This window comes from Polypterus senegalus, chromosome 16 (genome assembly GCF_016835505.1).
Source record: "Polypterus senegalus isolate Bchr_013 chromosome 16, ASM1683550v1, whole genome shotgun sequence".
Lineage (NCBI taxonomy): Eukaryota > Metazoa > Chordata > Cladistia > Polypteriformes > Polypteridae > Polypterus > Polypterus senegalus.
In genome coordinates this window covers 96,429,067-96,444,527 of record NC_053169.1, presented here as the reverse complement: position 1 = coordinate 96,444,527, position 15,461 = coordinate 96,429,067, and the positions used below count along the sequence as shown (strand labels likewise).

The 15,461-nt window shown below is 41.2% G+C and overlaps 1 protein-coding gene across 1 annotated transcript in view; it reads right to left on the bottom strand.

Moving 5' to 3' along the window:
* Window positions 1–1,599: 1,599 nt before the first annotated feature.
* LOC120516795 (vacuolar protein 8-like) overlaps window positions 1,600–15,461 on the bottom strand; it is a 36,250-nt gene continuing 22,388 nt past the window's right edge. The window contains exons 10-15 of the mRNA XM_039738736.1: window positions 14,857–14,990; window positions 12,353–12,484; window positions 7,496–7,619; window positions 7,264–7,398; window positions 6,004–6,129; window positions 1,600–2,413 (exon numbers count right to left, since the gene is read on the bottom strand). Coding sequence (XP_039594670.1) covers window positions 2,265–2,413; window positions 6,004–6,129; window positions 7,264–7,398; window positions 7,496–7,619; window positions 12,353–12,484; window positions 14,857–14,990 — 800 coding nt within the window. The 3' untranslated portion in view covers window positions 1,600–2,264. The remainder of the gene's footprint in view (window positions 2,414–6,003; window positions 6,130–7,263; window positions 7,399–7,495; window positions 7,620–12,352; window positions 12,485–14,856; window positions 14,991–15,461) is intronic.

Genomic DNA, 15,461 nt, shown 5'->3' with positions numbered 1-15,461 from the left:
TCATCTCAGACGGGTAACACGACTAGTGACTCAATAAGCCTATTTATGTGGACCATGTTAGTGAATGCAAATGATTACCAATTTACTAATACATATATTTTGCTGGTCTGAACATGAATGTACACTCACCTAAAGGATTATTAGGACCACCATACTAATCCGGTGTTTGACCCCCTTTCGCCTTCAGAACTGCCTTAATCCTACGTGGCATTGATTCAACAAGGTGCTGAAAGCATTCTTTAGAAATGTTGGCCCATATTGATAGGATAGCATCTTGCAGTTGATGGAGATTTGTGGGATGCACATCCAGGGCACGAAGCTCCCGTTCCACCACATCGCAAAGATGCTCTATTGGGTTGAGATCTGGTGACTGTGGGGGCCATTTTAGTACAGTGAACTCATTGTCATGTTCAAGAAACCAATTTGAAATGATTCGAGCTGTGTGACATGGTGCATTATCCTGCTTGAAGTAGCCATCAGAGGATGGGTACATGGTGGTCATGAAGGGATGGACATGGTCAGAAACAATGCTCAGGTAGCCCGTGGCATTTAAACGATGCCCAATTGGCACTAAGGGGCCTAAAGTGTGCCAAGAAAACATCCCCCACACCATTCCACCACCACCACCAGCCTGCACAGTGGTAACAAGGCATGATGGATCCATGTTCTCATCCTGTTTACGCCAAATTCTGACTCTACCATTTGAATGTCTCAACAGAAATCGAGACTCATCAGACCAGGCAACATTTTTCCAGTCTTCAACTGTCCAATTTTGGTGAGCTCGTGCAAATTGTAGCCTCTTTTTCCTATTTGTAGTGGAGAGGAGTGGTACCCGGTGGGGTCTTCTACTGTTGTAGCCCATCCGCCTCAAGTTTGTGTGTGTTGTGGCTTCACAAATGCTTTGCTGCATACCTCGGTTGTAACGAGTGGTTATTTCAGTCAAAGTTGCTCTTCTATCAGCTTGAATCAGTCGGCCCATTCTCCTCTGACCTCTAGCATCAACAAGGCATTTTCGCCCACAGGACTGCTGCATACTGGATGTTTTTCCCTTTTCACACCATTCTTTGTAAACCCTAGAAATGGTTGTGCGTGAAAATCCCAGTAACTGAGCAGATTGTGAAATACTCAGACCGTCCCGTCTGGCACCAACAGCCATGCCACGCTCAAAATTGCTTAAATCACCTTTCTTTGCCATTCTGACATTCAGTTTGGAGTTCAGGAGATTGTCTTGACCAGGACCACATCCCTAAATGCATTGAAGCAACTGCCATGTGATTGGTTGATTAGATAATTGCATTAATGAGAAATTGAACAGGTGTTCCTAATAATCCTTTAGGTGAGTGTATATTCACTGTTAATAAGAACCCTAGGCTTTACCTCAGTACAGTAAGGACCCCTATAATAAAAGCTCATTTCATTGATTTAAAATAGAAAGCTTCTGAAATCTGACAATTTTGTGTTTAGGGTTTGGAGAATGCGTAATCATGAGAGATGAATATTCCCAGGATGTTGATGATCATCTTTGCAATATGTTTTTAAGAACCAGTGAATGTAAATTGTAAAATAATCACAAGTTTATTTTTATCAAACAAGGTTTATTGATAGCAAAGCAAATGCAGGAACAACAGTATTTTAAAAAGTATCTTAGCACAGATACCTACAATATGTGTAAAAATGTTAAAGTGTGTGTGTGTGTGTGTGCACGCCTGGTGCCTCAGAGCAATCTGATTGGTCAGTTTGTCTTGGAAGTGTGAGTGTGAGATGCACAAGGAGGAGTAAAGGTGGAGGAGGCACACTGAGAGTCACCTTCATAAACGATAAGTATGAAAGAGGACAGGAGGTGAGCAAGGCACCTCAAAAATAACAACAGAGTCTGAGGGAGCGCCGGTCAGGAGGATCACAGACCCTGAGGAAGACCGCTACTAATTGTGAAATGATGGGGTCTCCCGTTTCACAGTGTTGCTCAAACATAAACTACAAAAAAGTGAAACATCTGACTACATTTGGAATGTCCTTGTAAATATTGAAGAATTCCACTGTTGATCAGAATGCAAGGGAATCAGTGCCCTTGGTTCTTCACTTGTGATTTCCAAGTCTCGTTTTACTCTACGTGGAAGCCTCAGCCTCAAGCACAAACATTAATGTGCACCTCTTTTACTTCGTAGTTGATGCTCGACGAGTAGTTGAGGACATTTCATGTTCTTGAAGAGGCTCTCATTCCTGCTGAAGTTTGCTCATATGGCATCCATAATTTAGGGCACAGCTTACAGTTCGCTGTTTTCCTCGCCATCGCCTTTGCTTGAGGACAGCATGGCCATTCTCAGCAGATCCTGTGTTTTGTCAGTTTGCTTCTGAACTTTATGAAGCTGCTCCAGGATGGGACTCATCTGGATGGCCGCAGAAAAGTCTGCATCTAGTGAGAAAACACACATCATTGTGATACAAGTGCGTATCCTGAACTCTCACATGTAATAAACATTGTTACTTAAGGGATTACATTTTCCACATAATTAAATCATTTCATAATGTATCCCTGCAGGAACCAAAGTTTAAGAGCAATGTTTAAGATATATCTAGACACTTTATCTATATCTAGAAATATCTAGATATTTCTGTTTCTAGATGTGTGTGTTTCCATATAGTGTATATATGCTGTGTGGGTGTGTATAAGCATATATATATATAGTGGTACCTCAGTATACATCTGCTTTGGAATAAGTCGAACTTGGTATACGTCCTGTTTGGACACGAACAATTTTGCTTGGTATACGACCTTTGTTTGGAATACGACTCGCGTGCTAACCTTGTTTACCTCTCTCGAGACAAAGCCACTAGTGCGCCAGTTGCTAGCATTCAGTGAACAACCCGTGCTATAACTCTGTGTGAACTTTCACATGTGTGGTATAGCGGGTCCACAGCTCCTGTCAATGTCCAGCTTTAAAATAAATAATCACCGCGCTCGCAGCTTGGTGAGGGGGTGTGGTGGTTATGTGGCTGAAGGTTGTCAGGGCGATTAGCGATGTGGCCGTTTCTCACCAAAGTGCACTTGTGAGGGACAGTCCGCATTCATGATTGTTCCTGGGTCTGCTTATCTTGATAAACAGAAGCGCCAGTCAGCTAGAAGGGGAGTAAAAGGAAAGAACGGACGAGAGGGTGAGTGAGTGAGTGAGAGAGAGAGCGAGCGAGCGAGAGAGAGAGAGAGAGAGAGCGCGAGTGAAGTAGCTGAAGTAGGCAGAGTTAACGTCAGCTGCACGTAGGGCGACTCCCCTGTTTGGGAAGCAGGGGGGCCGCCAGGTAAAAAGGCACCGGGCTTCTTCTTGGTTTTGTTTTTTTTTTTAAATTTTTTTTAAAGAATGCTTCCTGCTCTGTTTTAACTTCGTTGTTTTTAAGAAGACTTTTTTCTATTGTTTTTAACCTCCATGTTTCACTTCTGATTTTATGGATTATTTGTTGGAACTTTGGAGACTTTAATTTGAACACCTTGTTTTGTTAATTGTTTTAATAAAAGCACTTTGCACTTTTTCACCATCCCCTTGCTTTGTTGTTACCGATGAGGTTAGCAGTGAGGCACATTACCGATGGTGTAGGGTTCAAGGGCTCCCCAGCAGCAGATGGGAGCATACAGCAAACCCGCATCGTCACAACGTGATTTTGTTTTTTTTCATGTAAATTTGAATTGATTGTTGAAAAGTATGAAGGTGGCATGCGTATCCGGGACATGGCTGTTGCATACTGTTTGCCGAGAATGACGGTATCTACGATTGTGAGAAACAAAGATGTTATTAAAAAGCAAAGTGAGGTAAAATTTTCATTTATTTCATCTAATTGCTTTTGTATTTATGTATTTCAGTATTAAGCAGTGTTTAAATTATTTTATACAACCCCATCAATGTATAATATGCCAATAGCAATAGGATTTTTTTTCATGGGAACGGATTAATCATTTTCCCTTTATTTCTTATGGGAAAAATTTGTTTGGTATACGTCCTGTTTGGTATAAGTCAAAGGATCTGGAACGAATTAAGGACGTATACCGAGGTTCCACTGTATATATATATATAATATACACACACTAGCCATCCCCAGCGGCTTCGCCCGCGTATTAGTGAAACAGGTCAGCGAGGAGGGCCCCGCCCAGCTCTCTACTCCTGAAGTCGCGCTTCCCCCTCCCCTCGGCCCGCAGTCTCTGTCTCAGATTAGCATGAATATATCACTCCTGCAGGCAAACTATGAGTGCAATGAGAGAAGTCGCAAAATCAACAGAAATCTTCAAGCAAATTATAGAAAACAAAAAGATCTAAATCTGTTAAGTAGTTCTCTTGTTCGCTAACTAAGAGGAGTTAAGGTTACACCCCGAGGCAGACACGAGAGTGAGAAGGGCCCCGCAGCTCGATGAGTCTCTCCTGGATTCATGCTAATAAATCGGTACTGCAAGCAAACTATGATACTTAGTGTGATGAGAAAGTCGCAAAATCAATGGAAAATTATGGGAAAAAAAAAACAGATCTAAATCCGTTAAGGAGTTCTCTCGTGAAAGGTGGACAGACATACAAACGGGTCTAAAAAAACTATAAAAAATTTCACGCTTGGACCACAAAATTTTTAAAACCGTTTCTTAGCGAGCACCTATGGGCCAGGTAGGTAGTGATTCATTCGTGTGTCAAATAGACGAGAGTCATGTGACTTGTTCATGACTCAAATACACAAGTATCGTGTGGCTCGTTTGTAGGCAGTGAATCAAATAGTCGAAAATCATGTGACTACTTTGTTGTTAGTAATTCATTCGTGAATGAAAATGAGAATCACGTGACTCATTTGTAGGTAGTGATTCGTGTGAATCAAATACAAGGGAATCATGTGACTCATTTGCAGGTAGTAATTCGTTGGTGAATCAAATAGACGAGAGTCATGTGACTTGTTCATGAATCAAATACAAGCGAATTGTGTCTCGTTTGTAAGTAGTGATTCATTCATGAATCAAATGGACGAGAGTCATGTGATTTGCTCATGAATCAAATACAAGAGAATCATGTGACTCGTTTGTAGGCAGTGATTTGTTGGTGAATCAAATAGATGAGACTCACGTGACTCGTTTGTGAATTAAATACACAAGCATCGTGTGGCTTGCTTGTAGGCAGTGAATCAAATAGTTGAAAATCATTTGACTACTTTGTTTGTAGTAATTCATTCATGAATCAAATAAATGAGAATCGTGTGACGTTGCAGACTCACAAATGAATGATAATCATGTGACTCATTTATAGGTTGTGATTCGATTGTGAATCAAATAAACGAGAATCGTATGGTTTGTTTGTGGGTAAGGATTAAGTTCAGACTCAGAAGAATCAGTAAATGATACATGCCCAGTGCAGTCAATAAGCCGTTAAAAAGTGTGCTAAAAGAAAATAATTGTTAGAAATTGGAATAATATTTTATTATTATGCTAAGTTGTGTGACTAGTTGTTGAATATGAAAAGGGACATGAACATATTAGTTTAAATATTGTTCACATATTCTGTTTAGCATAATTCCAATAACAAATTGTACAGAAGAATACACTCTACTCTAAATGCACTGTTACTGTATTGTACTTGTATGATGAATGAGAAAATCATAAGTGATGGAGTGTTTCGATCAGCTATTGATATCGATTAAACTTAACAGAATCACAAGCGAAGGGAATAGAGCCTCATGATTCACGCAGTTCTTGCACGTGTACTTTAAACATCTATAAGCGTCAGCGAAATGAAAGACGCTGATGACGTCAAGCAGAACACACATGCCCTTTTGCGTGCCCATTGAGCTCCACGGAATCAATTCATTGGTGCTTGTGAACTGATTTGCATGATTCACTGAAGACAGTTTGTGAATAAAAGCAAATTATTTGCAAGTCCCCTATTATTACACTTCAAGACTGTTTTACCTGTTTCAGTAATTACAGCAGTATTATTATTAATATTATTATTATTAATACTGAACCAGTTCCTCTATCACTTTACTTGCCCTCTTTCAGTTGACAGAGAGTGCTTATTGCCAGCTGCTGTAGTCCAATTTCTTGGCTCCGCAGAAACTGTAGCAGGTATCTTAAAATGTTGGCAGTGTGACGTTTCAGCAACTGGTTCACTTGACCTGTGGAATATATTTAGATTAAGTCAGACTCTCGAATGTTAGTTCAAACACCTCATAATGTGACCACTCATCTTACAGTCTGGAATGCTTGGCGCTCTTTTAAAAGGAATACACCAACCATCCATCTGTTTTCTTAACCCGCTTGTGAGTATGTTTCCATCTTTATCCTTTATCACCATAACCTGCTGCTCATCTTTCCCAGCTCCGTCCCTCTGTGTAGCCCACCGGTCTTTTTCTCCCTCCTTAGTGTCCAACCTCTCATACAACTCATCATATGCCATATCTTTAGCCTTCACCACCTCTCTCTTCACCTTGTGCCTTATCTCCTTGTACTCTTGTCTACTTTCTGCATCTCTCTGACTATCCCACTTCTTCTTTGCCATCCTCTTCTTCTGTATACTCTCCTGTACTTCCCCATTCCACCACCAGGTTTCCTTTTCCTCCTTCCTCTGTCCAGATGTCACGCCAAGCACCCTTCTTGCTGTCACCCTTACTACATCTGCTGTAGTTTCCCAGCTGTCTGGTAACTCTTCACTGCCACCCAGTGCCTGTCTCACCTCCTCCCTAAACTCAACCTTTCAGTCTTCCTTTTTCAACTTCCACCATTTGATCCTTGGCTATTACTGCTATTACTGGTAATTTAAACATCTGGTCCCAAACCCTGATAAATGTGGAGAGTTACGTCAGGAAGGGCATCTGGTGTAAAATTTTGTCAGATCAACATGCAATAGAAATGAGGACATTAGAGTGTAGGCTCAGGTTGGACGGTTGGGAGACAAAGTCAGAGAGGCGAGATTGTGTTGGCTTGGACATGTGCAGAGGAGAGATGAGGGGTATAATGGGAGAAGGATGCTAAGGATAGAGCTGCCAGGCAAAAGGAGAAGAAGAAGGACTAAGAGGAGGTTTATGGATGTGGTGAGAGAGGACATACAGGTGGTGAGTGTGACAGACCAAGATGACGAGGACAGGAAGATCTGGAAAAAGATGATCCAATGTGGCAACCCCTAACAGGAGTAGGGAGCAGCAAAAAGAAGAAGACTGGTAATTTAAACGTATTGGTAATTCCTTTGTTGATACCTACATTTCTGTGAATAAAGAATTTAGACAGGAAACACACCGCAAATAAGAACTTACCATGTGCTTGCATTTGACGGATGATACACGCAGCATGAAAGGCCACCTCCGCACTCTCCTGTTGAATAGCCAAACTTACGAGATGTTGTATCTGTTCAGATTCCAGTAAATCTCCAATATGCAATGATATAATTTCTAAATGTAATAAACCAAAAAAGAACAATAATAAAAACAAGCAAAAAATATGAAACAGCATTTGAGTAAAGGGAAGAATTTATTTTGAATACGTTACCAAATTCTGCAAGTTCTTTTAAACATTTAGTCATAGAAAGCAGGGGTTCTTCCGTATTCTCAGTACAGGTAGTCAAAGTGAAGGTCTTGATTATTCCGTTGACGCACTTACTGTTAATCAATGCCTGAAACAGGTGGAAGAAAAAAATGTCTTTGCAAGTGAATTGGAAAACAATTGATAGAAGTCTTTTGGATTCACATAGAAGTGTGTAATATCACAGGATTTAGACTTCTTCTTCTTTCGGCTGCTCCCGTTAGGGGTCGCCACAGCGGATCATCTTCCATATCTTTCTGTCCTCTCCATCTTGTTCTGTCACACCCACCACCTGCATGTCCTCTCTCACCACATTCATAAACCTTCTCTTAAGCCTTCCTCTTCTCCTCTTGACTCACAGCTCTATCCTTAGCACCCTTCTCTCAGTATACCCCTCATCTCTCCTCTGCACATGTCCAAACCAACGCAATCTCACCTCTCTGACTTTGTCACCCAACCGTCCCACCTGAGCTGACCCTCTAATGTCCTCATTTCTAATCCTGTCCATCCTCGTCACACTCAATGCAAATCTTAGCATCTTTAACTCTGCCACCTCCAGCTCTGTCTCCTGCTTTCTGGTCAGTGCCACCGTCTCCAGCCCATATAACATAGCTGGTCTCACTACCGTCCTGTAGACCTTCTCTTTCACTCTTACTGATACCCGTCTGTCACAAATCACTCCTGACACTCTTCTCCACCAATTCCACCATGCCTGCACTCTCTTTTTCACCTTTCTTCCACAATCCCCATTACTCTGTACTGTTGATCCCAAGTATTTAAACTCATCCACTTTTGCCAACTCTACTCCTTGCATCCTCATCATTCCACTGACCTCCCTTTCATTCACAGACATGTATTCTGTCGTGGTGTTCCTACTGACCTTCATTCCTCTCCTCTCTAGAGCATATCTCCACCTCTCCACCTCTCCAGTGTCTCTTCAACCTGCTCACCACTCTTACTACAGATCGCAATGTCATAACGGCCCAGTATGCCCGAGAGACGGAGGAATGGACTTATTAGCAGTCTGACAATGTTGGAGTTTCAGGTCGAACCCACTGGCACATCATTCTGTACCAGCACATGCACACCGACAGCTCTCTACCTCACATCACTGTCTCAGACCAGCGTGAGACCTCAACCCCTGCTTGTGCTCTTCAGCCTCCTTTCCCAGATTTCATTTTGTTTGCATATTTGTATGTTTCGATTGGTCGCTTTGGTTTTTGGATATTTCAATCATTTTTTGCTTTATTTTGCAGATTTTGGTATTGTTTACTTTTAGGTTGTCTCTTAGGAGGCAACATTTTGTAGTTCCCCTTTTTTAGGTATGTTCGCATATAAAGTGTGAAACACCATGTCGGTCGGTCTGTCTGTCTGCATTAAACAACTCGGCCCCCCACATGGACCAATTTTGTTGAGGTATGTGTCATGACGGTTCAATTTTTGTTAAGATGTCTCAAACAGGTCGTGCTGCAGAAAACTTTAAAATTTCAAAATTTTCCATTGTTTATAGGGTGTTGTACCATGTTAGCCATTATGAATGTAGAGAAAAGCCAAGCAAAATGACACCTTTTATTGGCTAACTAAAAAGACTATAATATGCAAACTTTCAAGGCAACTCAGGCCCCTTTTTACAGGCAAGATGTAAACAGATGTAAATTACATCTTGCCTGAAGAAGGGGCCTGAGTTGCCTCAAAAGCTTGTATGTTGTAATCTTTTTAGTTAAATTTAGTAAAATTTTCCATTGAAAAGCATTGGTGAATTTTCATACTTGTCCGTCTTCAAAAAGAGAAACATTCTACCCTAGGAATGACAAATCAAAAAAGAGATCTCCTTATTATTCTTTGGTTTCTCCAAGACAACAATATGATCAGAAATAAATAAAACAGAGCCGTTTTGTTTTGCCTTATGCTTTACACATTTTTCTTTTTATAGAAAATATCCTGGAATTTTCAAACACAATGGGCTTACATTTTTCAAATTAGTGTCTTGACAATTTCAAAGTATTTGTATTGCATGCTCAGTAATATTTGGTGAAATGTGTTGTAATAAAATAGTTTGCTATTATTATAAAACTATAGGCCTTGCTTCTGAATAATACCAATAGTTGCTCTAATTTATATTGCTGTGCTCCGGTTAGTGGAAATAGCTCAAAAGTTGATAGAAATCTATATTTTGTACCTGATGCTTGTATGCAAAATTTGGTTGACCTAACTGAAAGCGTACTCAAGTTATTGTGTTTACATACACACACACACATAATTCCAAAATTGGTATTTTCCGACTCAGGGAGGTCTAAAATGTCGAGATTTGTCAAAATCTTGAAATCACATTTTTGGACAATTACAATACTTTCCCTACGAGAAAGTAAATCAGACTCAGAGGTGTCTACAATGTCGAGATTCACCAAAATCCTGAAATCGAATTTTTGGACAATTACAATACTTTCCCTACAAGAAAGTAAATCGGACTTGGAGAGGTCTAAAACATTGAGATTCATCAAAATGTTGAGGTTGAATTTTTGGACAATTACAATACTTTCCCTACAAGAAAGTAAAAAGACAGACAGCATGGCATAGTGGTGAAGACTTTAAACATCAAACCCTGAAGATGAGGGTTCAAATCCCACTGCTGACACCAAATGACCATGAAAAAGTCCCTTCATCTGCCCATGCTCCACTTGGAAAAACAAAGAAATGGAAACAATTATATCTCAAATGTTGTAAATCACCTGGATAAAGGCCATGATTGCCACACAAGTGTCCCCTAGTGTTTTGAAAGAGAATCAAGACACAAGGGAGGGAGAACAATGAAACAAGAGTACTGTGAGTGAGCCAGCGAGAGAGAGAGGAGACAGAGAGGTCGGTATCCTCACGGTGGAGTGAACAGTCAGCGCTCTATGAGGCGCATCATTACCCGCTGATTTAATGGAGGAGTGGGTATAATGGAGATGGAGTCCCCCTTAGGGATCTGTGGGAAGCCAAGAGAGCGTGAAGGAAGACTGGAAGACAGCCAGGTTCTGAGCAGTCTGGCAGATGCCAATGGAAGGAGCCAAGGTGGGGATCAGAAGTGAGGACCACAGCTGGCGGTGTCTCTGCCAGCTAAGCAAGCTATTGGGTAAGCTGGGGAGACAGGAGAGAGGAAGTTGCAAGAGGCTCAGAAAGAAAGGAGAAAGTATCAATCAATCAATCAATCAATCGACATTTATTTAGATAGCACATATTAATACAAAAAAATTTAGCTCAAAGTGCTTTACAAAATGAATAGAAAAATAGAAGACACAATAAAAAATAAACATAAGTCAACATTAATTAACATAGAATAAGAGTAAGGTCCGATGGCCAGGGTTGACAGAAAAAACAAAAAAAACTCCAAAGGCTGGAGAAAAAAATAAAATCTGTAGGGGTTCCAGACCACGAGACCGCCCAGTCCCCTCTGGGCAATCTACCTAACATAAGTCAAACAGTCCTCTTTGTATTTAGGGTAGGACAAGGATACACGATGACGGTGTTGTTTTTATTACGGTTTTATCCTTGGATTACTTATTGAATTTTTAAGTCACAGACTGTCACTCTGATTTTATGGATTAGTTAGTTATTTATTGTTTTATTGAAGATAATTTGATGCAATCCACTCTGGGCACTTTGTTTTGGGTTTTAAGAAAAGCGTTCTGGGTTCGAGAGGCTCTGGGAGACAACCAGGGATCATGGAGCTGATCCAGACCATCCAACCACTTTGGCCTTAAAGGAAGGCTATTAAATGTCTACTGTTCGATACAACATCTGTTAAAAAGGATATTCATTGAGGTCCCTTAACTCTTTTAGGGCGGATGTCGACTTTTGTTGACACAAAGAGTTGAGGGTGGATGTCGACTAAAGTCAACACTCAGGTACAGAGGGAGACAAAAGCTGTAAACGTCGATAAATCTGACCATTACATTATAGGTAGACCCTCTTTGCTTGAAGGACTGTTATACTCGTTGACTTGACATCAAATCCCTGCGTGTGCATGAGTAGTGTAGAGTAAACATTGTCTAGAATGGCAGTAACATCGGACAAGAGAGCAAAGCAAATGTGCAAAGCAAAATACGCTGTGTATATTATCTATATTTTGTGCATTGTTGCTGAATCGGACTCTGACTTACCAAACTCTGATTTTGATGCAAAAGATCTGGAAATCGAAAAATGAAAGATAGATAGCTGCATCAGATGACCGGCACCCAGCTGACTGTAGTGCTGAACACAATTATGTAGCTAATGGTTGAACTGTAACGTTTGCCCTGGGAAGACGACACAGAGTTAGATCCGTGGCTACTGGTCTTTATCAAACGACACGGATTACCAGCCACTCAACAACTTCAAGATGTTTTTTTTTTTCAAGAATGTGCCTTTCAGCTTATGAGTGATGAGACAATCAGGTACAGGTATGTAATAAGTAGGTGAATTTACACACAGTAGGGGCTCATGGAACACAAAACAGAGTGACATTTGTCATAAATAAGCATTTAATGCTGATTTACATGGGAAACCATTACCTTTTTGAAAATTTAGGTTTTTGGAAAAATATTCAGGCCTGGGACAAAAGAAAATAAAAAAATAGCCGTAAAAGAGTTAAGCAAGTGAGTAGTAATATTTTAAAAAGAAAAACTAGTGGGAAAAAAACGAACATGCAGAGTCATGAAAGGAGGAATAAAACAGAGTGTCACAAAGTTGTACGTTTCGAAGGAGACAGAGGCGTGCATTCATCTACATCATCAAAAAACAAAATCACTTTGGACATCACATTTAACTTCATTATAAAAAGAAGATCACCGATGCCACTGTTACCTGAAGATATTTACTGTCATTTAGGTTTTTAAGGACCAGTGAGATGTGGCTGAAGACGATCATGCAGTTTCCGTCACTTTGCAGCAGCCATTTTCCGAGTGTCTCCAGAATTCCTTCATTCACAATCTCGTCCTGGGACGACAGTTATCACAGTAATGCGTTAAACATAATGTTTATTGTAAGCTAACAGTTTTATTCCTAATTTTCCTCATGAAGAATGATCATCATTAGGAAAGACCGTTCATTTTCCAAACCTGCCTTAAACATGACACTGATCTGGGAGTCGGAGATAAACCAGAGCATGGCTCCCATCTATCCCTGGGCACAAATTATATTTAGGGTCACCAGTGGTGTATGTGAGGAAACTAGGGCTGCACGTGACAATAATCGATTAGACGGCCGATGACTACGGCAATTAACCAGGGGTTTGAAACAAAATGCAACATTTGGGCAAAAGTGCCACGTGTTTGATTAGAAAATGAAAACGTTTTATGTCTTGCTTTCCTTTATGACAAACACACTGTAATATCACATTTGTAAAACAGACCTTTGTGGACAAAAGTCTACTTTAAGGCGTGGAAGGCTGAGCCCTTTGTTAGGTGTTAAGAAAAGTTACCTAGAGTGTATTGTTTGGTTTTAACCACTAGATGGCAGTAAAGACCTCAAAATAAGTTGATCCTCATCCACTTCAGTCCTCCTGCCATTAAACGAAAGTCTCCGTTATAATTACAAGAAACCATCTGCAGGATTTGCATTTTGTCGATGACTCGTATTCTGCACAAACAGTTAAGGATTGCCAGAAGAAACAGATGAAAGTGACATTGAAGCTAGATCCTCCACACTACTATGTTTTTCATTTTAAAAATGCAGACGTTGGCCTGCATTGTTGTTTTTGTCCACACTACTCCTGTGTGTTTAACCCCTGAAAATTGAGACTTCTGATACTGCTCTTCCCAGGCTATAAATTTTTAAAAACACTAGCTCACCATTGTGTAAAAATGTAGGCTTTTAATAATGCATTCAAGTTGGAGAGCATGCACTGGTATAGTGCATTACCGCACCCACTACACGACGAAACAATTCGGGATCCCGGTTGGCAACCCCCCACGCAGACACCCTCCTGAAATGACCCTCTATCTGCCGCTGCCAGGTGTTACGTGGGCGACCCCTTGGCTTGGTCCAGCCACTGGGGTCCCCAACAATGAGGATCTTACGAGCTGGATCACCCTCGGGGAAAAGCGCCACATGACGCTTCCTCACAATGCAGGTCATGTGCCTCATGTGAGACTCCATCAGCAACACAAAGTGAAACCAGCGGGACCCAAGGACTTTTCACAGACACACAAAGGAGTCCAGTCTTTGTCTCAGGTCACTGGAGAGCGTCCATATCTCGCAACCATATAGCAAGACAGGAATTACCAGGACTCTAAAGACTTGAACCTTCGTCCTTTTGCAGAGATATCAGGAGCACCACACACCCCTTTCCTGCAACCTCATGACCCTCCATGCTCTCCCAATCCGTCTACTGACTTCTTAAAAAGAGTCACCAGAGACATGAATGTTACTGCAGAGGTACGTAAGCCTCTCAATGACGAGGTCGACATTCTCTCTGCAGACAAACACACTGCTGATGGCCGTGCCCAAGAGCTCATTAAAGGCCTGGATGTTGGTTTTTATCAAGATACTCACAAGCCCAGACACTCAGACTCCTCACTCAGTCTCTCAAGCGCCCCAATCAGAGCCTCCATTGACTCCATGAAGATCACAGTATCAAGATCCGGGAATCTTTCTTCACCAATAGATGCCCCACAGCTGCTGTACCCCACGACTTTGCCCAACACCCAGTCCATACAAGCATTGAACAGAGTAGGAGCAGAACACACCTGACGAACCCCAGAATCAACTGGGAAAAAAACAGAGGTTCTGCCTCCACTCTGCACAGCACTCACAGTACCAGTGTACAGGCCGGCCATGATATCCAGCCACCTCGAGGGGATCCCGCAAACCCTCAGGATGTCCCTTCTTTCATTGTATCCTAATAATGACAATTAAAAAGAAGCAGAGCAGACACCTGGGAAAACAACACTAAATGATGAAATGTGGCAATGGCTTTAACGTCAGACCCACTAATTAGTAAATAATAGATTAAATAACCAGAAAACTGGGGAAAGAAAAATGAAAATCAGGATGAAAATAGTGTTAAAACGTAAAAAAAATATAAATATTCCATATACTGTAACTGCTTTATACATTTTAATAAAAAGTTACCAAACTTAGTTTCACAATTTTTATATTGACTCCAAAACACAGAAATTGGGTAACAGCAGATCACTTCATTAGGCGAGCAGTCCAATTAAAAACACGTTGGCTGGAACAAAAACCTGCAGCCACAGGGAGTCCCCAGAACCGAGACTGAGGCCCACTGCATTACAATGTTTGGTTATACCACATTTCAATGGAATAAAGCGGCTATAATAAAAAAACAGTCCGGGTTGGACTCTTACCCTGTTGGGGGGATGCTGTGACAAGGCGCTGAGGAGAGTGACGGCCGATTCCCACACTGCCTTACTGGAGCTTTGGAGCAGAGCCGCCAGCTGTTTAATACAACCCATGGATATCATGTCCTCCTGGGTGTGCACTATGGAGTGAGAATGAAAACAAGTTGAGCCATTAAAGAGGGAGGGCTCAGGAGAAGTGATGTCCGTGTGGCCCCGCCTCCTGGGGCTCCACCCACAAGCAACAATGAATATGAGCACATTTAAAGGGACATTATGCAAATACAGAATTACAAATGATAACAGAAATAAAGAAATGATAAAAAAAATAATTCAATCAACAAAAACAATAAAAATATGTGCTTTCCTACTGTAGAAACTTTGTTTTTAGTTCCTGTACAAAGTAGGCCCTGGGTCACTTGGGGCCCCTGGCTTCTTTCATGTGTTGCATTTCCCACCACACAATAGGAACTGCAACCTTTATGAAAAATATGTGACGTACAAAGAAGAGTGATGCAGTGTGAAGTGAGGTGCGTTCAGGAGCTCACAGGGTGCATCTCCACCTCATTGCTTCAAAGCAGTCGCGAGTTCACATGGGAGATTATTCCTCCAAC